This window comes from Bubalus bubalis, chromosome 11 (assembly GCF_019923935.1).
Source record: "Bubalus bubalis isolate 160015118507 breed Murrah chromosome 11, NDDB_SH_1, whole genome shotgun sequence".
In the NCBI taxonomy this organism is placed as follows: Eukaryota; Metazoa; Chordata; class Mammalia; order Artiodactyla; family Bovidae; genus Bubalus; species Bubalus bubalis.
The window spans coordinates 13,179,761-13,202,462 of record NC_059167.1 but is presented as its reverse complement, the minus strand read 5'-3'; the positions used below and the strand labels follow the sequence as shown (position 1 = coordinate 13,202,462).

The 22,702-nt window shown below is 40.7% G+C and overlaps 1 protein-coding gene across 5 annotated transcripts in view; it reads left to right on the top strand.

Annotated features, from left to right (window-relative positions):
• NRXN3 (neurexin 3) overlaps positions 1 to 22,702 on the top strand; it is a 1,822,863-nt gene that overhangs the window by 701,492 nt on the left and 1,098,669 nt on the right. For 3 of the 5 annotated variants that reach the window (XM_044924683.2, XM_044924680.2, XM_044924686.2), the window contains one exon: positions 5,802 to 5,828. The exons of the other annotated variants lie outside the window; for them this stretch is intronic. In XM_044924683.2, the coding sequence (XP_044780618.2) occupies positions 5,802 to 5,828 (27 nt within the window). The remainder of the gene's footprint in view (positions 1 to 5,801; positions 5,829 to 22,702) is intronic. 5 annotated transcript variants of the gene reach the window in all.

Sequence of the window (22,702 nt, the reverse complement as noted above, 5' to 3'; positions counted from 1 at the left end):
ATTTCTGGTTTCTGACAGTGGTGGTATTTCTTTACTAGAAGATTCGTTTTCTAAGTTTCCTTTCTTGGTTTTTTGGAATCGTTTAGCTTTGTGTGAAACACGCTACTTTGGTCCATCTTTTGATCAATCCCATTCTCATTAAGTCCAACTCCTCGGTCACCACTCAAAACAGTCAAGGTTAGAGAGCAGGGCCAGGGCAGGAGATAGAAGCAAAATGGGAGGGTGGTATTGGAGGGAACAGAGCCACATGAGTGGGATGGGGAATGCAGTTTGAAGCTCCACAGGGACCAATCGCACGGGAAATTCTAGTGGCCTTGACAACACTACTATCTCCTTATACTTTCTCCTAGTAGGGAGGACCAGGCGCAGTGTTTCCGTGGTCCCACTGGGGGAAAATTCTCTGAGTTTAGAGTCTGACACATTGAAGGACAGTGTGTCTCCCGATATGTATCTCCTTCTTCCTTCCTGACATTCCTACCCTCATTCAGCAGCCCTTTTTATAAAGATGATTAAGTCACACTGTTAACAGTTACTCTCTTCTCATATAATACATATCCAGTTTTCCTTCACGTTGAAAAATTGGCGATTTCAAATTGTAACTTTATTGAGAAAGGACTTCTTCTTCTACTGTAATTACTTATAGTAATACTTTGGAAATTCCTCTTTTTATGGCCTCACATTCTTTTGGGCTACTGACCTTGACTGAATTTTAATCAATACACTTTGGAAAGTGGGGACCTCTTGGCTTTTGCAAGAAAAAAAAAAGGCAATCTGTGTTTCTGTTGATTCTACTCAATAGAAAGTCAGTGCCTTGTGTTGACACAGCTGAGTTCAAACTTTCTAAGCCTATGATTGGTTTGAGGATGTAGAATATGTTTAGATACACAGCTCCTTCCTAAAGATGTCAGTAGGATGGCTTGTCAGAGGCGTGGGGATGACATGGTGGACACATGTAGCAGATACAACATGGTCCAGAATCCTAGATGGCCTGCTGGGAAGGTGGGAAATCCATACCACTCTTATCTGCTGTCAGGTCAACTGGTTACACTTGAAAAGTGCCTGTACTACAATCCTCAAATGCTCTAGGACACAGAAGACTGTTTTGAGCAGTGGCTTGTTCAGTTGTGTCTCCTTTTTTTTCCAGTTTGCAGCTTTTACAATACTATGCCCTTTTTCTTTTCCAACCACATTTGATTTCTGTTGTCAGTGCGTCTCTTGGTTTTTCTTTTGTGTACGTGTGTGTTTGGTTATTTTGGTTTTTTTTTTTTTTTTCTTTTGCTGGATCTTTGTGAGTGTTCTTGAGTTTCTAGTCCTCCCCACCATCAGCCATGGTAAATCAAAAGATGGTATTCAACCCTTCAAAGGCCCAAAGCCTGCGGCCCGCATAGCAAACAGCCTTGCGAACAGAGTGTACTGAGCAGCCTACAGGGGCTGGCATCCCCCTGTCCCCTCCACCTTCCCCTCCCTGCACCGTGCTCCCCAACTGAAACCACCCAACCGGACTGCATACCTGAAACCAAGCACCAGGAGCCGGCTGTCAGCTTCTCTGAAAAACAGCAGAAAAAATTAAAACCAAGAACAACCCCTTCCTGAACCCAAATGAAAACAAATATGACCTCCTACTTAGCTCCCAGAAAAGAGGATTTAGCGTCAATTTTTAACCATCTATTTTAAGGTAGGAGAGAGCCCGAGACATAAGAAATACTCAGCCCTTTGGGGTTCTGGGGAAATGCACATTGGCTTTAAGCAGATAACTTTTTTTTTCCATTTTAGATGTTGTTTTGTAAGATTAGAAGGCCAACTGTGACAGGTCTCACATCTTACAAGGAAAAATGGAAGTGGAGGGAGATAAAAGGGGATGATTCAGAAAGATGAGCAGTTTCTCTCTCTCTTCCTTTCACACACACACACACACACACACACACGGAGTCATGGATTCCAGATGTATTCCTAGAAGCATTATTTTTCCATTTTAAACTCTCATGAAAATCCGGGCGATGTGCATTTTTAAAAGACTCTGCTCTAGCCTCCTGGCTCCTTTCTGCACGTGATCAGTGTACCTCCTTCTAGATTGAGGCATCGTAGGCAAAACAGAGCGAGTCTACCTGGAGAGCACCGTGCTTCTCTAGAAACAATGGTGACTTTTTTCTCTGAAGGGTATGGTTCACCACAATTACTAGTTTCAATTACATAGCTTTCTTTCAACCATAACTGGAAACTGAACTTAAATTCCTTGAAGTGTACATACACACTCCATACTCATGCTTTGTTTAAAGGTTCTGTTGCCCTCCCTGCCAGGGTGTACCCCTTCATAAATGCTTTCTTTCTCCCAGTCATGAATTCATAGTACTCTTTTTTGATTATAGTAGTAAACATCTCCAAGCAGCGTGTTCATTTATGTACAAAATCCCCATCGCTAATTTTAGATGATCCCTCCCTCCATTTAAGTTATGTCTCTTTTCTAACACAGGCGCTAATGATATTCCTGTTTATTTCAAATTGTTCACACATATAAGCTCATGATATACATGTCTGTATTTTTCTGCTGTAATATATCTTCTAAATGTCAAGGAGACTAGGCTTTTCCAAGGGTCTTTCTTCCTGAAGATGGCAGTTGTGGCGATAGCAGGCATGGACAGTGTCCAGCTAAGCATAGCATGTTTTTTAAAGCTGTGAGGTTGACTATTGACCAATCATATTTTGATCTCTTACTATTAAAAGCTATAATCACAATTTTAATATTATAGTATCTTTAAATATTAAAAAAAACCCTTATTTTAATCCCACAGTAAGTTTGTGAGATAAATCAGTTAAATGTTTTTATGATTGCTTGATAGACATGAAATAAAGAAAGTAGGTCTCAGAGGTGGGACTACCCATGTTTCTAAACTACTCGATCATCCTGGGTTATCCATTACCTCCAAAGATCAATACTGTGGATCAACGATGTGATGGACTTAATGACTTCTGACTGCTTTCATGATGGTCACCTTTCTCACATGCGCAGAAGGCAGCTTTTGCCTTGGTGCTTGGTTTGAGTGGAGCCAACAAGTCCATCAGCGTTGGTGCAGCCTCATTCATGGGCCTGTAGAATCCTCAGCAAGATGCAGGCCACCCTTCCTCAGTGGCGGAGGCTTGTAGGCAGTGTCTTGCAGCTTGGTTAATTGCATTCAGGTTCTCCAGATGCTCTGTCTCTTTGGAAGCAGAGAAAGTAGGTCACAGTGGTGAGACTACCCATGTTTCTAAACTACTCAGTCATCATGGGTTCTCTGTTACTCAGGCAGAGAAAGTACTACTGTCTACTGTATCCGTCATTGAAGGCCCACAGCTCCTAGAAACGTTCATCTCTTCCTTGCTCAAACCAAAGCTCATCAATATAGAAAATAACATTTCTCCTTTTTAAGTAAAATAAAACAACACAAAAAAACAAAACAGAATGAACATCATACACACACATCCACATCCCTCAAATACATGCCAAGGCTCAGGCAGAGAGAGAACTTCAGCTGTTACTAGAGCTCTAAAGGAGATTGACTTGCCATGACAATTCTTCTGATTTGTTTTTCATTAAAAAGTATGTCCTCACTAGCAAGACCGCTCTCTCTGACCCTATGAACAAGGGGCTGGGGTAGATTTTTCTTCCCAAGCATGTGTTTCAAGTAAAGTAACAAAATCATTCTCCACCTCTCAACCAAACGTACCCAGCTGTTTGCTGTCTTGAAAGGTCCAAGTCCTCATGTTGATTTAAAGACACCATTCAGTTCATGGGACCGTGTGGATGAACCCAGAAAGACGAGTCTGACCCAGCACCTCTGTCTAGATCAGGTCCTTGACAGAGACGAGATCCTCAGCTGCAAAGAAACCCAAGCAGAAAACCGCTTCTCGTTTAAAGTTTTTGGGTTTCTTGCTTTAGGTTCCCTCTTTCCCTTTCCTTCTCTGAAGCATGCCCACACACCTGCTTCCCCTCCTTCTTGCATCCACGAGGGAAGGGCATTTCTCCAGCAGCTGAGACCTTGCTTCTCCCCCACCTCCCCGCCCTCCCCTCCCCATCCCCACCAGGGGCATGGCCTCCTCTGTCCGGCGATCGTACCAGATGCTCCAGGGCTGTTTGCTCCCACTTTTCTGTTGCGGTTGACGACACATGACAAACCTAACCGCATGAAACCAAACCCAGATTTTTCTCAAGAGATGTTCTGGGGAACAAATTAGCTTCCCGCCCCCACCTTCCTCAGAACGCTTGGGTGTTATAAATTGCTCCTGTCTGGATTCACGTAGTTTTATTCTGCCCCATCACTCGCCACTTGTTTCTTTCACACTGACTTGCTTAAAGTGATTTACTTCGGGACGTTTAAAAGGTGGCGTTATCTTTCCATAAACCCTCCAAAACTACTGGGTTAACTTTAGCTAGAAGAAGAGCACAGTTTCTAGCTGTATTTTTTTTTTCTTGTAATTTTCTCTCTTTCCTTGGTCATTTTCCTTTTACCTTTTAATATCTGGCTTTAAACACATTCTTATGTGAATTCTGATCATCATAAAAAAAAACAAACTTAGGTTCAGATGGGCAGCCTGCTAACAATGTGCCCGAGACACGTCTCTGACCATTCTGCCCCATCACCTGCTTGACCTTCTGTGCCGTGTGTCCATGGTGCCAAACAGAAGCTAATAAAAGGATAGATGCTCTGATCTCTGACCCAAAATACCTTTTCTGGTGACCAGAACTGGAAAAAATAGCCATCTTTTTATTCCCTCTATTTCCCACCCCCCCTTTTTTTTTAAAGGGATTTCCTCTCTTCAAGATGCAGGGTCACAGGATGGGATAGGTCGGATGTCAAAGGTGCCCAGGACCACCTCCCCATGCACCCAACTCGCCTTCTCCTCGAATGCTGTGGGCGCTTGATTCAGTCTGAGCATTCAGGCAGGAAGACGGAGATGGGCTCTATGAGGGGTTGGTCTGGGGGCCTTTGAAACTGCAGCAGAGACCCCAGTCACTTGGGCTAACGTCATACAACTCCTGGTACCCAGCACCCGGCCCCGCCTCTCTAAAATCTGGGATGGGTGTTTGTGCGGTTAGCTGTTTGCAAGTGGCCATTTTATGATAGGAAATGACCAGGTGGTGTTAACCCTTTTCTTACCTCTGAAGACAAAGGCAAGTCTGCCTATGTGAATTTCTATCGCATTTGGGGCCTGACTTAAAGAGGGCGGAGGGAGTTTGGTTTTAGAAAAAGGGAAAGGGTTAAATACTGCCCTCAGAAACAAAATTTGAAAAAATGATACACTGTGTCAGACTGCTGATATTATCTTTGGAATATCAAAACAAAAATTGTATTGTTGTTACTTTTAAAGAGCAATTTCAAGAAAAACAAATTATAGAGGGAAACAAAATATAACTTGCATTTGGTGGGGAAATTTTTGCAGTATTTTCCAAGTTTAACAAAATTAATATTTCAAAGTCTGGGTTTGAAATACTTTAATAATAATGAGCAGGATTTTTGAAGGAAAAAGAAAAAGCATACTTGGTGTCTATTGTGGATATATATGTATACCAGTATATATCTCTATACATATGTGTATATATATGTGTGTGTGTGTATATATATATGTATCCAACTTTACGAAACAATATACTGTACATATACACCCACCCTTAAACTTGTGCCTACTGTATATATATATATATATATAAAATGGCCACATTTCTTGCGTGTGTCTGTCCCCGGAAGGGTGGACTGATTGTTTTGGATGTCTGCAGCTGTTACCTTGAAGGATGCAATTTCATCTTTCATTTATTTTTCCCCATCTAGACTGTATCAGGATAAACTGTAACTCCAGTAAGTTTTCCCTCAAGTTTCATTTTGTTCTTTAAAAAAGAAAACTGACTTTATTTTATTTACTGTCTTATGAGCTGTTTTTCATTTGAATTATTTTATTTTTCTGACGATGGAGTTGGGGGGAACTGGGGTTGACAAGCTGAAGGGCTGGGGTGATGGTTTGGGCTGAGCGTGGCCCGAGACATGGTTTCTGGATCAAGGCAGGTCCTTTCTTCTTTCCTTGCATTGGTTCTATATGCAGAAAAGGAGGAAAGGGCACCTGGCTCATGAAATAGCTTGAAAATGAATTGAAATGGTAATCTGTTGTTTTGGGAAAACAACTCTCAGTGCTGGACAAAAAGTGTTAGAGCAACCATAATGCACTTCTCCACTACCGAAAACTTCAGAAAATGAAAGCAGGTTTCGTGACCCACAAGGTGGCTGCCAACTCTGACATTTCTTTCCTGGCATTTATTGCTATAGGGTTGAACTTTCCGTTTTTTTTTTGTTTTTTTTTTTTTTTTTTTGTAGGAGGGCGGGCACAGCATTGCTCTTGGTAATAATGCAACATATTAACCAAAAACTTAAGACGCATTCATTTCAACCAAAGACTTGGAATACATTCTAGTTCTTCTGAATAAAGAATGGCAGATTATTATTTTTACCTTATCCTATTTAAACATTCCACCTCTTGAAGAAGGATCTTAATGAGGGACAGGCTGAATACTACTCACACATTTCTTCCTTTGTCTGAGAAATGCACATTAACTTGAGTCATGAAGTAGGAGAATAGAAGGAGAAAGAGGAAAGATGGATGTGAAGGAAAGATAGGACCAGTTGATGAAAGAAAGTAAGAAATATACTTTTGAGTCCTATAGCATGTCATATAGGCAAGGCAGTTAAGTAATAATTAAGCAACTTGGGTAATCGGTTAGGGCGATTAGCTACAACAGGCGGTCCCAACATTTCAGTGGCTCAACAGAAAAGATTTCATTCTTGTTTGGTCAGTCTCATACCAGTTGAGCAGCTCTCCTGGTCAGCTCTCTTCAAAGAAATAATTAAGGCATCTAAGATTCTTTCATGACTTGGGTTCAACAACCTTGGAGTTATTTCTTTACTTCCAGTTGTTCCCACAGGGAAGAGAGAGAGAGAGCTTGGGTGGTTACGCAGCGTGTTTTATTGCTTTGCCTAAAAATGCCATACATCCCTTCTGCTCATATTTTGTGAGATGTAGCTCCATCTCAAACTCAAAGGAAGTTGAGAAATACAGTCTCCGTGTGAAGCAGGAATACAGAGTTGGATTGATGAAGCATCTCAGTTCAGTTGCTCAGTCGTGTCCAACTCTTTGTGGCCCCATGGACTACTCCACACCAAGCTTCGCTGTCTATCACCAGCTCCTGGAGCTTGCTCAAACTCATGTCCATGGAGTCGGTGATGCCAACCTGACATCACCAACTCGATGAAGCGTCTAGCACATATAATTCTCAGTATTATCTCCTCATTTTTTGCTTCTTTCCTTGCTAGTTTGTTTCTGTAGGAACAAACTCAAAAAAAGGAAGTAATCGTTTACATTTCATTTACTTGTTTATCTCATCCTTTAAAAAATTTTAAAGGTGTTAGCTGGCTTAACCTTCTTTCTTGGGAGATACACTATTAAGATGACCAACTAATAAAACCCAAATCCATTTCTTAGAGGTAAATGTTCCATACAAATGAACAACAAAAAGAAATGTAACAATAAAAAGTCGATATAAACAACAACTTCTTAAAGTAGAGTGCTTTCTGCTTGTCTTGGCATCACTTTCAATTAATTTAAGCAATATCCTATTTTGCTGTGTTTAAACATTTCTAATTAGCCAGAAATTTCTCCTGATATTTAGATCATTACAAATCTAATTGAAACATCCATTTTCTCCAAAGACTGGCATTTTCTCTTTAAGTAGCTTTATTGAAATATAATTTCTATACCACAAAATTCATCCATTGTAAGCCTGCAATTCAGCGATTTTTTTTTTAATTTCTAGGATTGTCCAAATATCACCATAGTCACATCTTTAGAACATTTCCAGAATTCCCCAAATTTCTCTTATGTCCTTTTGCAGTTAATCCTTGTGCATTCCCATAGTCCTACACAGCTGTTGGTCTGCCTTTGGCTCTATAATTCTGTCTTTCCTGGACATTTTATATAAAGTGAATCATATAGCATGTAGTCATTTGTGTTTGGACTAAATACAGTGTATCTATGAAAAGTTTTGTCTTTTCATTTTGCATTAGTTTCCAGAGGGAACTAAAATGAAAGCTGAGCATGAAGGTAGAAAACCTCATCCAAAGTTGAAACTCACATCTTCTGACTGCAGAGACTTATTTGCAGAGCAGAGAACCGAGGGAGCTATTTGATCAGGATATCAGGGCCAGCTTTTTGTGTTCTAGTCAAACTTTATCTTACATTTAACTCTATATATTCCATCTGTTTAGCCATGGAGAGTCATCACAAGACAAGTTCCTGGGTTCTTTCTCCTGGGAAGAAGATGATTATTCTACAGATGTCAGCAGATTTCCTAAGCCTGACAAACGATTTTCTATTCAGAGCCACTAACACCAGCATTGAGAGGAAATTGCATGCAGGGAAAGATGTGTTTCCAACTTTGATCACAGAGTTGAAACAGTAAGACTGGTTTAAATCAATATTTAGGTAAAGAGCCAAGACTGGATTTTGAAAATTTGATTTTGAATTCTCATGATAAAGGTTACTTTTGTTGAAAGCATCAAAGAAAGAACACATAATGCTTGCTCCTGGCACCCAGGCTGAAGAGAAACACACACACACAGACACACACACACACAAGTTCTTCAAACTAATCTAAGATCTTTACTACTAAGATGGGTAGATATGTACCCAGGATAATGTAGAGTTATAACGTAAATGTGATTCATTTTCTTGAAGTTAATTTTAATTGTTGATTTGGAATAAATACTTGAAAGCAAAGTGAAACGATGCAGAAGAATGAAAATAAGCATGAACCTTATTTAATATGTAAATCTTCTTTTATGTTTTAAGAAAAAGAATAAGAATTCAAAGACATATAATTTTTATTGTGTATTTTATTGTATTGTGTATCTTCTCTATTCCATTCCCAGCTTTATTGGCACTTGAGTGGAAAAGTTTGAGAAGATTACACAGCTAAATGCTGAGGTAAAACAGATAAAGGGGACTAGAGCTTCTAAACCCCTCTTTTTAATGCACATGATATCAAAATTCATAGTTCAGCCTGTTACAGAATTTCAAGTTGTTTCTGTAATAGGTGTGCGGATCCTGTCTCTTACACAGTTTTTCACTGTAACAGTACAAGAAATAAGATTGATTTCCAGCTGAGTGTGAGAAGGAGATTCTTACCCCTGAGATCCAGCTGCCATTTCAATAGCAGTCTTAAGGGGTAATGGCTCAAGTTTCTAAACAAATTTTTTTTTCTCTCTTGAAGTGACACAGTAAATCAAACTTTAACTAAGTTTAAATACAAGTTCATAAGCTCTTCCCGTATTTCTTTTTAGAATCCCTGTCCTGTAAAGAAATCAGGTAAAATACTGAATGACATTAGCAGTTTTTCTTTTTTTTAATCTGCCTCAAAATATTGTTTGTTCTGGGGAATGGCTACCTCCAAGGGTTTGTGTGACTGTCTTTTTAACAGAGACAGAGAGCATGAAAAAGAAGGACCGTCTTCCAATGTGAAGAGAAAGCCACTGAACATGAAAGAAGGCGGTGGTCTCCAAAGCCTTTTCCTTTCGGCTTTGGTGCCAGGTGCTTCTGTCAGTAACTGACCCAGCTCCCTGATGAGGGTTTCCAAGTGGCAGAAACAATCAGTTTCTCTGCCTTTCTCCCTTTCTTACCTTCTCTTTTCCAGTACTTTGTCTTTCCCCATAATACCTATGATAGCATTACTCATTCCAAATCTTCCTAGCCCTGCTTTCCCAGTCCTGCAAGAATACCACACCATGAATTCTTCTCCAGCTGCCGCCATTAGACATTTGTTAGAGAGCATGCCAATCAGAGTCTTTGGTTGAACTGGGGACATTGCTGGGTTTGATAGATTCATCTGACAGGGATATTTAAAATTAAGTAGTAAAGAAATTTCCAGTCTAGAATTGACTTTAAAATTGCCAAAGAGCAACAGAGTTGGCAGTCATCACAGTGGGTTGAACTCCAGGATGCCCTGGAGCGCAGCTAAAGAAAACAGGGCTGCTTTCTGGGAATTTCTGGAGGAAATCACCATCCCCTATGGTTCCAATTCCATGAGGCTGGCTGTACCTAGAAGGCACGTGGTTCTGCAAACAGGTATGAGCTTCTTGTTGATTTCATGGGTGTTTGCTTGGATGAAAGTCTGGAAAATTGTTTGTGGCCTTTCACCTCATCTGATTGGGACTCTGGCCTCCAGGTTCCTAACGCCTCCTTCATCCCATCCCTTGTAAGTCCTGTGTTGTCTGAATGAATGCAGTGACTTCATATGGATTAAATATGAGTGTAGCAAGAATGAATATGTGTGTTGTGCTAAGTCGCTTCAGTCATGTCTGACTCTTTGCGACTCCATGGGCTGTAGCCCGCCAGGCTCCTCTGTCCATGGGATTCTCCGGGCAAGGATTCTGGAGTGGGTTGCCATGCCCTCCTCCAGGGGACCTTCCCAACCCAGGGACTGAATCCACATCTCTTACATCTCCTGCCTTGGCAGGCAGGTTCTTTACTACTAATGCCATTTGGGAAGTCCAGCATGAAATACTATAGTGAACACAAATTAATGAATACCAATTCCCCCCTCCTTTTTTTTTTTTTTCCAATCTTTCTCTCTCAAAGGCTAATTCTTCTGTGATCACTTTCTCATTCTTTCTGAAAAGGGGGGCATATGTCACATGAAAATTGTGAATTCCATGCGTATGCCTGATTATTTAGGTATATGTAGACCTCCCCCTAAGTTGCTTTCAACTTGAAGACTTAACTGATTTATCTGTGACAAGGTTAATTTTTTCTTCTTTGACATAGAGGAGAAAAGAAACAATGTCACGCAAAAATATACTGACCTGAAATCACTGAAGCCCCGCATGTAGTCATTTGTGTCTTTTATAATCTTGTCCACTTCCCACAGACTGAGTCTGTTGTCTTTGAATCACAGAGACACACAATAATGTAAGATCTGAAAGAAAATAACATCACAAGGATATTGTCTCTCCAAATCATATCTCTGAAAACTACTATTTATCAATACTAAATATTCCTTCTCTTGCACCTGCTCGCCTAGCACCTGTTCTTTGTTTTCTGCCTTTGCTTCTCTGCCTTGAGTTTCCAAGCAGACTCAATGCCAGTGTTTTGGCAAAGTCAACAAGGTGTGGGTGGCTTTGCTTCATTTAGGCATGCCTTGGTGAACTCCAGTTTATTACATTTGACTTCTGGTTTTCTTCTCTTTTTCTCTGTCTTCTCTGCCTAGGTACTAGAATAAATGGCATCATCTTTAGACCTGGTCTATCTAGAAATCCCAGAGCTGACTTGCTTAACTCATCCCTTCAACTCAGAAATACTTCGCTCACATCCACCAGGAAGACTAACCTCTTCACTCTTAAAAGTTTTCTCAGAGGGAAATTGTGGAGTCTTTTTGGTATCCATTCCAAGGTTTGGATCACCTTTGCTGTGAACCTGACCATAGCGCTTTTCCCAGTAGAGTTTTAGTGGAGACAGAAAAATCACAAAGCAGAATCTTATATACAATAATGTGTTATTATCTACCAAACTATTGACATCACACCAGAGACTTTCTATTTCTATAATAAATGGTTGTGCTGTACTTCGGCATTCATCAAAACCTGAGTTTTAAAAGATAACACATACTTTTGTTTCTCTTTGGGAAGTTTTATGTTTCTTGTGACATACGAAACACCTCATATGTAAGTTTATTAACAGTATCAATAGTAGGCGGGTTTGAGTATGCTTATAGGCTGCTTCCTAAATATTTAATAGGAAACGCTTAATAAATATTCAGACTGCATTTATTTTAAAATAGTTTAAACATTGTAGAGGGAACAAAAGGCAATGTTGCAAAAATTCTTCGTCGTATCCCTAATTTTAGTCCCCCAGTTTTCAGGTGCAAGCTAAATTATCAGTGCTTTAACATTGTTTCAGAGGCAATCGATATGAGTGTAAAATGTTATTATCATGTTCTCCATAGTAATTACCCAGTTATTACCACTTTCTCCCCTCCTCTTTGTCTTCCTTCTGCTTAGCACAATGGTAACACATTTTTCTGAATCTTGCCTTTTTTCCCCCACAGAATGTCTTAGGGACTATTCCCTATAGGAATGTAAAGACCTACTTTATTCTTTTCAATAGTCACATAATGTCACATTTTATGGAAGTATTATATTTGATTAAATCAGTACCTTACTGTTAAATGTTCAGATTTTTTCTCAGCTTTTTACCACTACTAAAAGTGAGAAAATACATGCTCTTGTTCACTAGTCTTTGAGTTCATGTACGGCAACATCTGTTAGTTAAATCCCTAAAGGTAAAGTTACTAGGTCAACAGGTAAGTACATAACAAAAATATTGATAGATATTGCCAAATTGCATTCCCAAGAGGTTGTCCAGATTTATATCACCCTTGCCAAATACTTCATATTATCAAATTTCTTGTTCATTTTCTCCAACTAGCTTTTTTACAATGTGGCTGTCACATATTCAAGCAGTGACCCACTCACAAATCTTTACCTTCCATTGTTTCACTTCTTCAGATACCTGCAAGGACAAATGGCATTCAAAGTCTTGGTGACCATTTATACCAGAAATATTTTAATGGAAATCTGCTGTAGCAGCATTTGATAATTTGCTAATCTTTTTTTTTTTCCTAGTAAACAGGGATGTTGTAGAAAAGTGGTAGTATGTTACAGTTGTTTTGTGTTATTATCTTCTTGTATTTCTGCTTGTCTATGTTGGAATCCCAGCAAAGAGAGGCATTTAAGTACCATTACAAAGAGCAAGAAGGACTCTGGAGCTAAATAGCCTGGGATCAACCTTTTCATTCTATACCACTAATGAACTATGTGCCCGTGGACAACTGACTTTAACCCTCAGTTCCCTCAGTTGTAAAACGGGCATGATTACTGTGCCTACGTCTTTGAGTAAGACCGGAAGCTAAATGTCTGGTGTTGATCAGCATGACTAATCCTATCAGTGTATACTCCTGTAATAAAAAGGTGACCTTTTTTGTTGAAGATATTCTATTTTATTCAAGCCATCTTCTATTTTATTTTTTATCCTTTTAAATTTTATTATGGGTGTATATTTCTTTACAATGTTGTGTTAGTTTCTGCTGTGCAATAGAAAAGATGATCTGCTGAGAACTGTTTTTGTTTAAGAATAGATATGTATGTGTTCTTTTATATATATATATTTGTAATTATATATATATAAATAATTTTATTTATTTATTTGTGTCTATGCCGGTTTGATGAAAGTGAAAGAGGAGAGTGAAAAAGTTGGCTTAAAGCTCAACATTCAGAAAACTAAGATCATGGCATATGCTCCCAGCACTTCATGGGAAATAGATGGGGAAACAGTGTCAGACTTTATTTTTTGGGTCTCCAAAATCACTGCAAATCATGATTCCAGCCATGAAATTAAAACAGGCTTACTCCTTGGAAGGAAAGTTATGATCAACCTAGATAGCACATTAAAAAGCAGAGACATTACTTTGCCAGCAAAGGTCCGTCTAGTCAAGGCTATGGCTTTACCAGTGGTCATGTATGGATGTGAGAGTTGGACTGTGAAGAAAGCTGAGCACCGAAGAATTGATGCTTTTGAATTGTGGTGTTGGAGAAGACTCTTGAGAGTCCCTTGGACTACAAGGAGATCCAACCCGTCCATTCTAAAGGAGATCAGTCCTGGGTGTTCATTGGAAGGACTGATAGTAAAGCTGAAACTCCAAATACTTTGGCCACCTCATGCAAAGAGTTGACTCTGATGCTGGGAGGGATTGAGGGCAGGAGGAGAAGGGGACGACAGAGGATGAGATGGCTGGATGACATCACCGACTCGATGGACGTGAGTTTGAGTGAACTCCGGGAGTTGGTGATGGACAGGGAGGCCTGGCGTGCTGCGATTCATGGGGTCGCAAAGAGTCAGACATGACTGAGCGACTGAACTGAACTGAACTGATGCTGGTTGTTTGTTGCTGGGCAGGCTTTTCTCTAGTTGCAGAGACCAGGGGCTGCTCTTGGCTTCTCATTGCGGTGGCTTCTCCTGTGTGGAGCACAGGCTTTAGGGCACACGGGCTTCAGGAGTTGTGGCGTGTGGGCTCAATAGTTGCAGTTCCCAGGCTCTAGAGCTCAGGCTCGATTGTTGAGGTGCACGGGCTTAGTTGTTCCACAGCATGTGGGATCTTCCCAGTCCAGGGATGGAACTTATGTCTCCTGCATTGGCCGGTGGACTCTTTACCACTGAGCTACCAGGGAATCCCTGAATATATTCTTGAAACCATTCTTGGCAGCTTAATAGATGCCTGTGAAATGAATATCCTACTTCCTTTAGTCTATTGCTCAGGGAAATAATAAACTCAAGTTCATCAGAGTTGAATTGGATTCTGCATCAGTAACATTACTAATATTGTTGATGAGACCATCATATTGGGTTCCCCACCCCCACAGTGCATAATGATAAAGAAATACTTGATGTTAATCCAGAACTAATGAAAATATTTTGGCTTCATGAGTTCCTCTGTGTTTGTTTTGGGGTTTATGATGCTATTTTAATAAAAGCTTAATAGTGTTCTACAATGAAAATATTATCTTTTTAAGTGCACAGATATGATTCAATGATATCATATTTGTGACTTTAATATCTTCTAATATCAATTTGTATAATCTAAACAGGAACTAAAATAAAATAGAGTCAGGGAAGTAAGACTTTTTGCAGCAAGGATCCAGACTTCCGGCTAAGAACATTACTGTCTGCTGGGCTTCCTTGGCACATTTTCCTGTATCATAGTTTTAAAAGTCATCAGGTTCATTCAGACTATTAAGAGAAAGGAGAGCCAGTTCCCAAAAGGTGAAGAGAGTCATCTTCTTTTTCCAAGGTCTTGTATTTTGGTTTCAACCAGTTTGCTGAAGCATGGCATGCGTCCTTTTTTTTGTTTTGTTAAGAGATTCACATGTGGACCTTTGGGTAATTGAAATTACACATATACCATACAAAGGGTGATGGCTCATGCCTTATCAGATCCATGCATGATGCCTTGAGAAGTAGAAACTTAATGATCATTTAGCAGTTAGAATTACAGTGCCATCCATCCCAGCTTCCTTTGAGAACAGGTTAAGGGAGACACACAGAGAAGCTTCTTCTCCTTTAGCTCAGGCTCCTTTTCTGTGATTTCAGGCTGATCCCTGCACGCTCGTATGCAAATCTGACACCTTTTGGTTTGTTTCTCTTACCTACAGTGAGTTCCTGGTATGGAAAAGTCCACTTAAGAAAGTATTTTAACCTTTGTGATTCATCTGGCTTTTAAAAAGATAAAGGGATTGGGATCAAGCACCCAATTAAAGAGCAGACAGAGTGAAATTGAGGCATTAAATTATAGGTAAGTGTTTTCTCAAGAAGAGTGTGTTTTGTCTCATCAAAGAAAGGAGCAGAGGAAATAGCAAAGGAGATGGAAAAAGCAAAGGAGTTAAAAACACATGACCTCACAAAGTATATAGGTATAAGCCAAGTTGATAGTTATTAAATTCTAGGAAAGGTTGATAAATAAAGGGGTAAGGGACTTCCCTGGTGGCCCAGTGGCTCCTTGCTCCCAGTGCGGGAGGGCCTGAATTCAATCCCTGGCCTGAGAACTAGATCCCATGTGCTGCAGCTAAGGGTCTGCATGCCACAACTAAGGCCCCACATAGCCAAATAAAGAAATAAATATTTTAAAAATTTAAACAAAAATATAAAGGGGTAAAAGCTCTATTGTAACATTCTAAAAATAAGCAAACAAGATTCCAGTTTAGGAATGATCTGTTGTGAACTGTCAGGCAAGAGCAGCCATATGTAAATTAGAACTGTTTCCCAATCACAGTTCAAGCCATTAAACTGTATTAAGTTAGTCTACATAGCTTGGAGATATATACATGTGCTGTTCTAAATCTCTTCAGTTGTGTCCGACTCTGCGTTCCTGTGGACCGTAGCCTGCCAGGCTACTCTGTCCATGGGATTCTGCAGGCAAGAATACTGGAGTGGGTTGCCATGCCCTCCTGCAGGGGATCTTCCCGACCCAGGGATCGAACCTGAGTCTCTTACATCTTCTGCTTTGGCAGGTGGGTTCTTTAATACTAGCACCACCTGGGAGGCCCAGAGATCCATACATACCTGTAGTGATTCCTTATGTCAGCACAACCTAAAATTTTTATGCTGATATCTGGCCACTGTAGGATTTGCATGACCTAAGACTACCTTGGATATAGTGTATACTCAAACAATACTAAGTCACTGAGGTAATGAATTGTACCCAGTCCTTTCCCTTAATTTATTATTTATACAGATACTCTTAGGAATTGATACAGAGATACAAGCCCCCAAAACACATTACAACTTTTTGTTTTGTTGTCATCCTAAAGGGAAGAAAGTTAACTGAAGAGTGAATTTGTTCTTTTTTCTCTAATAATCTGAAAGAATAAATATTTCTCTGTAAAGCAAGGAATTGCAGAGAGAATGAAGGTCTTCACGAAATTCTATTTGGCTAGGTTGTGGTTGCAGTCAGCATTTCATGAAGGAGGATAAATGTGTATCAGTAAATATTATATGTTTTCACTCTTCATTCATTTATTTAATGAACATTTACTGCGAGTTAGCTGGGTTCCAGGTGTTGATGTCAGTTTTAGGGATTTATACTATGGATTTCCAAGGGACATACAGTAGGGATCCTCATTGTCTAGGCACGTCCCCACTTTCCTCCCATTTTCTGATTCTCATAGATCCACTGAAACTCGGACATATGTATCTTTGAAATGCAGATGAGCTTCTCATAGATTTCATTCAGCAGTGGTTCATTGCAGTATTCTGTTCAAAATAATGGTTCTTTTTTTCACAATGTGTGTGTGTATATGTGTGTGTATATATATATATATATATATATTTCACTATATATAGTACCTAGTTATAATAATCTATATCTTCCTGAATGATGATGCAATAGAAAAATGTTAAAAAGCATATGTCCTAAAAGAGAGACAAACGGTAATAGAGATCATATCCACTGAAGCAAAGCCTTCTAATGGTTATGAGTTCAGGGTCCTCCAAAGAGGCCTGTTGGGGGTGTGTGTGTGTGTATGTATGTGTGTGTGTGAATCACTCAGCCGTGTCTCACTCTTTTGCAACCCCATGGACTGTAGCCCACCAGGCTCCTTCTGTCCTTGGGTTTCCCAGGCAAGAATACTGGAGTTTGTTGCCATTCCCTACCCTAGGAGATCTTCCTGACCCAGGGATTAAATCCGCATCTCCTGCTTTGGCAGGCAGGTTTTTTACCATTGCACCACCTGAGAAGCTCAGTTAAAATATTAATGTATCACAAATGGGGAAGCTAAGGCTTGTGGAAAGGACATGCATTGCCCAAAGCCTCAGGGTGATTAGTGGCAGGCATGAATCCAAAAAATTTAATTTTCTGATTCTTAATCAAATGAACACTGTTCGTCACCCAAATTGTAGTCTTTTAATGATGACACAGGAGAAGACAGGGACGACAGAGGATGACATGTTTGGATGGCATCGCCAACTCGATGGACATGAGTTTGAGCAAGCTCCGGGAGTTACTGATAGACAGGGAAGCCTGGCGTGCTGTAGTCCATGGAGTCGCAAAGAGTCGGACACAACTGAGTGACTGAACAGAATGATGACACAAACATTATTTTCTTCAGAATTAGCTTAAAAGGGGGAGGGCACTAAAAGGTACCAAATTAGGAAGGATATTATGGCCTAAACTCCTGCTTGTGGGGTGAACAGCCTTATGAATAGACTGAAATTTAGTTCTGGAGTTGAGATGACAGAAATGAAGTCAGCGTCACCCACAGGTGTGGGCAGGATGAAATCTAAAGCAATAAGCATAGGGGGCTATGCCTCTATTCTTGAGAAAATGAAAATTCAAAATGCTCAAGATGGAGGGAGGAAAGACTGTTGTTTCCTTTGAATGGTTTTCCTGACAGTCTATCAGAAGGCCTTTTCCTTCCTTCCCATCTCAGAACCCTAGGAGAAGGAACTATCCCGCTGACCAAAAGGAGGATGCCCTCAGGAGTAGGGTGGTGAGAGCAGCAGAGAGAAGGCAGAATGGGAGCCGAGCAGTAAACGATGACGACAAAGGTGTACAAGACAGGCAAAGACCGAGAGAAAGGACGCGTGAGTCTTTGCAATGGCATAGCGTGAGAGGGGAGAAGGCAATGGCACCCCACTCCAGTACTCTTGCCTGGAAAATCCCATGGACGGAGGAGCCTGGAAGGCTGCAATCCATGGGGTCGCTAAGGGTCAGACACGACTGAGCGACTTCACTTTCACTTTTCACTTTCATGCATTGGAAAAGGAAATGGCAACCCACTCCAGTGTTCTTGCCTGGAGAATCCCAGGGACGGGGGAGCCTGGTGGGCTGATGTCTATGGGGTCGCACAGAGTCGGACACGACTGACGTGACTTAGCAGCAGCAGCAGCAGCAGCAGTGTGAGAGGAGTGCGTTTTATTGCCATAGAAAACGTCTGTATCTTTCCAATCTCATGAAGAAAAAGAGAACCCAGTGGAAGATGGATAAAGACAATATGGTGAGGCCACTGGACCAGGGGATGGCCTGAGAAGGCTTGCCATCTCCTTGTGAGAAGAAATTGATGGTTGAAAGTAACCAGTGAAGTCATTCGGTTGTGTCCGACTCTCTGCGATCCCATGGACTGTAGCCCACCAGGCTCCTCCATCCATGGAATTTTCCAGACAAGAGTACTGGAGTGGGTTGCCATTGCCTTCTGCAGGGGATCTTCCCAACTCTTTGCCACCCTATGGACTACACATTCCATAGAATTCTCCAGGCCACAATAATGGAGTGGGTAAGCCTTTCCCTTCTCCAGGGGATCTTCCCAACCCAGGGTTTGAACCCAGGTCTCCCACATTGCAGGCAGATTCTTTACTAGCTGAGCCACCAGGGAAGCCCAGTTGAAATTAAAGTCACCCTGTATACCTGTCAGTAGTTGGAATGTTTACCTGATTCACTGATGGTGATTTATAAGCAAGCTCCCTTTTTGATAAAGGATCCAATTAAAAAAAAAACAACTTGCTAATTGTTAGAAAAGCTAGTTGTTATGTTACCCTAGTGACTAGGTAAATGCCCAGATATTTATGACTGATTTTTCCATACACCTACATACCTGGAAGAATGAGACTCTCATGACTGACATGTCAAAGGCATGAAAATTAAACACTAAGAGCAAATCCATTATTTCCCCTCTACAGATCTTCACTGAACCCTATTCCTCTTTTTTTATTTTATAGCAAATAATGGATGCTGGTAAGTCTGTATACAAGAGAATTTGCAATACAAAGTTAAAAATCTTTTGCTATTGTTATATAATGTGATTGACTTCACAGATGGTTACTAGTTACAGTAAAAATTATAGCCAAGATTGAGTGTTTTCTGCATGCCAGGCACCAAGATGAGCAGTTTGTTTGCATGATCTTGTTTAATGTTCACCATAGTTTACAAGGTGTTATAATCCTCATTTTAGAAATGAGACTTAATGAAATGCTTTGCCCAGTCTCACATTCAGTATATGCTGTGCATAGTCACTCAGTCTTTCTGACTCTTTGCGAGCCCATGAACATTAGCCCACCAGGCTCCTCTGTCCATGGAATTCTCCAAGGAAGAATACTGGAATGGGTTACCATTCCCTTCTCCCGGGTATTTTCCCAACCCAGGTCTCCCGAATTGCAGGCAGATTCTTTACCATCTGAGCCACCAGGGAAGCCCCACATTCAGTATACCTGACCCTAAAGCTGTGCTCCTCACCACAGCACATATTGCTTCTCCTGCTCAGATGCTCAAATGAATTCAATCTAGCACTTCAGGACAAGAGCTAGTGGTTCCCATGAAAGATGCCGCATCTAGTCACTAGTAAGTCCTATTTCTTTAGCGTGCCTTTCTGTAACCTTGACCTTTCCAGAGTTAGCCTTCCTCAGCTCAGCTTTATAGGCATATTGCTTAATTCTATGACTGAAATGTAGTTGGCAGTTAGGGATGCCTAGAGGATGAATTAGGAATTATCACAGACCATGGGATGACTAAGCAGAAGGTAGTATTGGAATGCCATAACTGCTAATTGCTGAGCCATCCTCCATGCTTAGTTTCACATCATTAGGTTTATAATTAATTCAATAAATGTATATTAATCCCAACAATACATCTATCACTGTTCTAGACAATAAAGATACAATGATGGCACTGTCCTAAGAAGTACAATGTTGGTATTCCCTGCCTTTTATCTCTTTCTATTAGACCCTCGTGCTGTAGTCTCAGCAAACAGATTATGCGTCCCTGAATTCCCCAAGTTCTCTTATACTCCTCTTTCTGCATCTGTGCTTTGCCTTATGCACTGTGTACCATTTCTCTCTGTTTCACCATCACCAACTGCTTCTCATCCTTCATGACAGCTCAAGGGTCACCACTCAAGTGAAGCCTTCCCTTCCCTAGGCATGTCTAGGTTTCTTCATCTCTGAGGTTCCAGAGCACACTGAAAACACATCTTTCAGAAGTCTCATAATATTTGTGTTGCTTTATTTGCTTACATGTGCATCTCTCAAACCAATCTCTGGATTCCTCACAGTTTAGGAAAATGTCCTATTCGGCATTGTATCCTTACTGTCTAGCACAGTGCTAGACATATGGTTGGCATTAATGAACATTTATTGAATTCATAATTATAAACCTAATGACTTGAAACTTGGGATGACAAGAGAAATCTCCATAGATGAATACATATTTCTTAAGAGGAAAATTGTCCCACATTTACAAAGAGGGAAGTAGCAGCAGATCCCATTCGATTATCAAGGGGTTACCATGATATAGGGTCTTTGCCCAAGTCTTAAAGAGAAATCCTTACTAATATTACTATGTTAGAAGGCTAACATTTAACATGAGGAAATGTGATTTCAAAGTGATATGACTCTTCTTTTGCCTACATGATTGTTCAAAGAAGCATCAAAAACACAAGTTACTTTTGGGCAGTATTGTTCTGTACACGTCAAACTGAGTAGATTCTATGTCTTACCCACTCTGGATAGAAATATATGTCCTGTATTATTTTTATTGGCCTCTTTAAACTTCAGACTGATCCTGAAGAGAATGAGGAAGATTACTTACAACAGGTAAACAAAACAAGCAACAGCAGCACGAGCGGCAGCATTTCCAGGTGGAGAGAAAGGAACTTTCAGGTTCGGTTCCACCTGCTCTGTGTCTCATTAGCCGTTTCCCTGAGGCCATTTCTTCAAGCCATCATTATGAGTAGTAATAACTATAGCATCGTCTGATGAAGACAAAAATAACTGCCTTGCTCCCAGCCACGTGATTTCCATCCCAGCATCGAAACAGGCACCGAAACCCACAGTCACTGCCACGGCCCTCCCGTCTCACAGCCTGGATTGCTCGTCGATCATTTGAACTTACAACAATGAAACATCAGGAACCCCAGGCCTCCTGGGTAATTGCCTAACCTTTGAGATTTTTCAAAGGAAATTGCCCCTTTTGTAAAATATCTCACAGGAGGACAGGAATCAGTGTTTGAGGAAGCTGAGTGTGCTCACGGTAGCTTTAATGGAGCAGCTGCTGTAGACTCTCCTGTGAAATGAATTCAGGGCTTTTTGTCTCACTCCCAGTAAGGTCAGGTGTAAGGATCCTCCTCTACCAGTCACAGGGACCGAGGGTTCAGTTTAATGCCAAAGGGATCAAGCTGGCCCTGATCAAGTTGAGTGCTCCAGGTGCCATGCGTTTGTGTTTGCCCATGAAGAAATACACGCAGAAGAAGCAAAAACAACACCAACGGGCCAGTATTTAATGGGCATTTATTTTGGGCCAAGTAATATTTTCAGTTGTTACGTACATTATATCCCGTAATCCCACCGTAATTATATGCAGTTGGCAGGACCATCTATATAATTTGTGAAGCCTAGTGCAGAATGAAAATGCGAACCCCTTATTCAAAAAGCAAGAAAGAAGCTTTCCTTTTTCTTTCACAGTCTCTTTCTCTCCACCTGTCATGGTGTTTTTCTTGCTCCTCTTTTAATTTGCCATCTGATGTGCTCCCTGAAGCAGGAGGATACCTACAGGGCGAGTGCAGACCCTCACAGGCACCCAAGACTCCACCGCATGGCTCTGCATGGTGTTGGGCAGAAAACCGCAGCGGCTGTTTGCTGGGTTAAGGCAGAAAAGGGGGGTGTGAAGAGCGCCATAGGGGCTGAAGATTATGCTCCCTTTGAATGTCACTTGTCAAACATAAATTCAAAGATAACATTGTTAGGAATTTTAAGACGGCAACTAAAAAGCACTGAGCCCCAAACGCATAGCTGTGTTGACTGTACTGGTTGCCTCCTTGTTAAGCTGGCCCTGGAAATAGATCAAGTTATTATTGGAATTTTACAGCTGAGAAAACTTCAATTAATCAGAAAGAAGCTTTGTTTTCTTGGCATAACTGTCCACCATATAATTACTAAAACATGGTATACCTATTATTGACAACTTGGCTTGTTCTAAATTTTGGCAGACTTTTAACACCACATCGTGTAAATCCTAATTGCTCCTGGCTGGCTTTGCTCATGGCCAAAGACAAATTATGAATCATATTAACTATCCTTCCTAGAGACGTTTGCACAA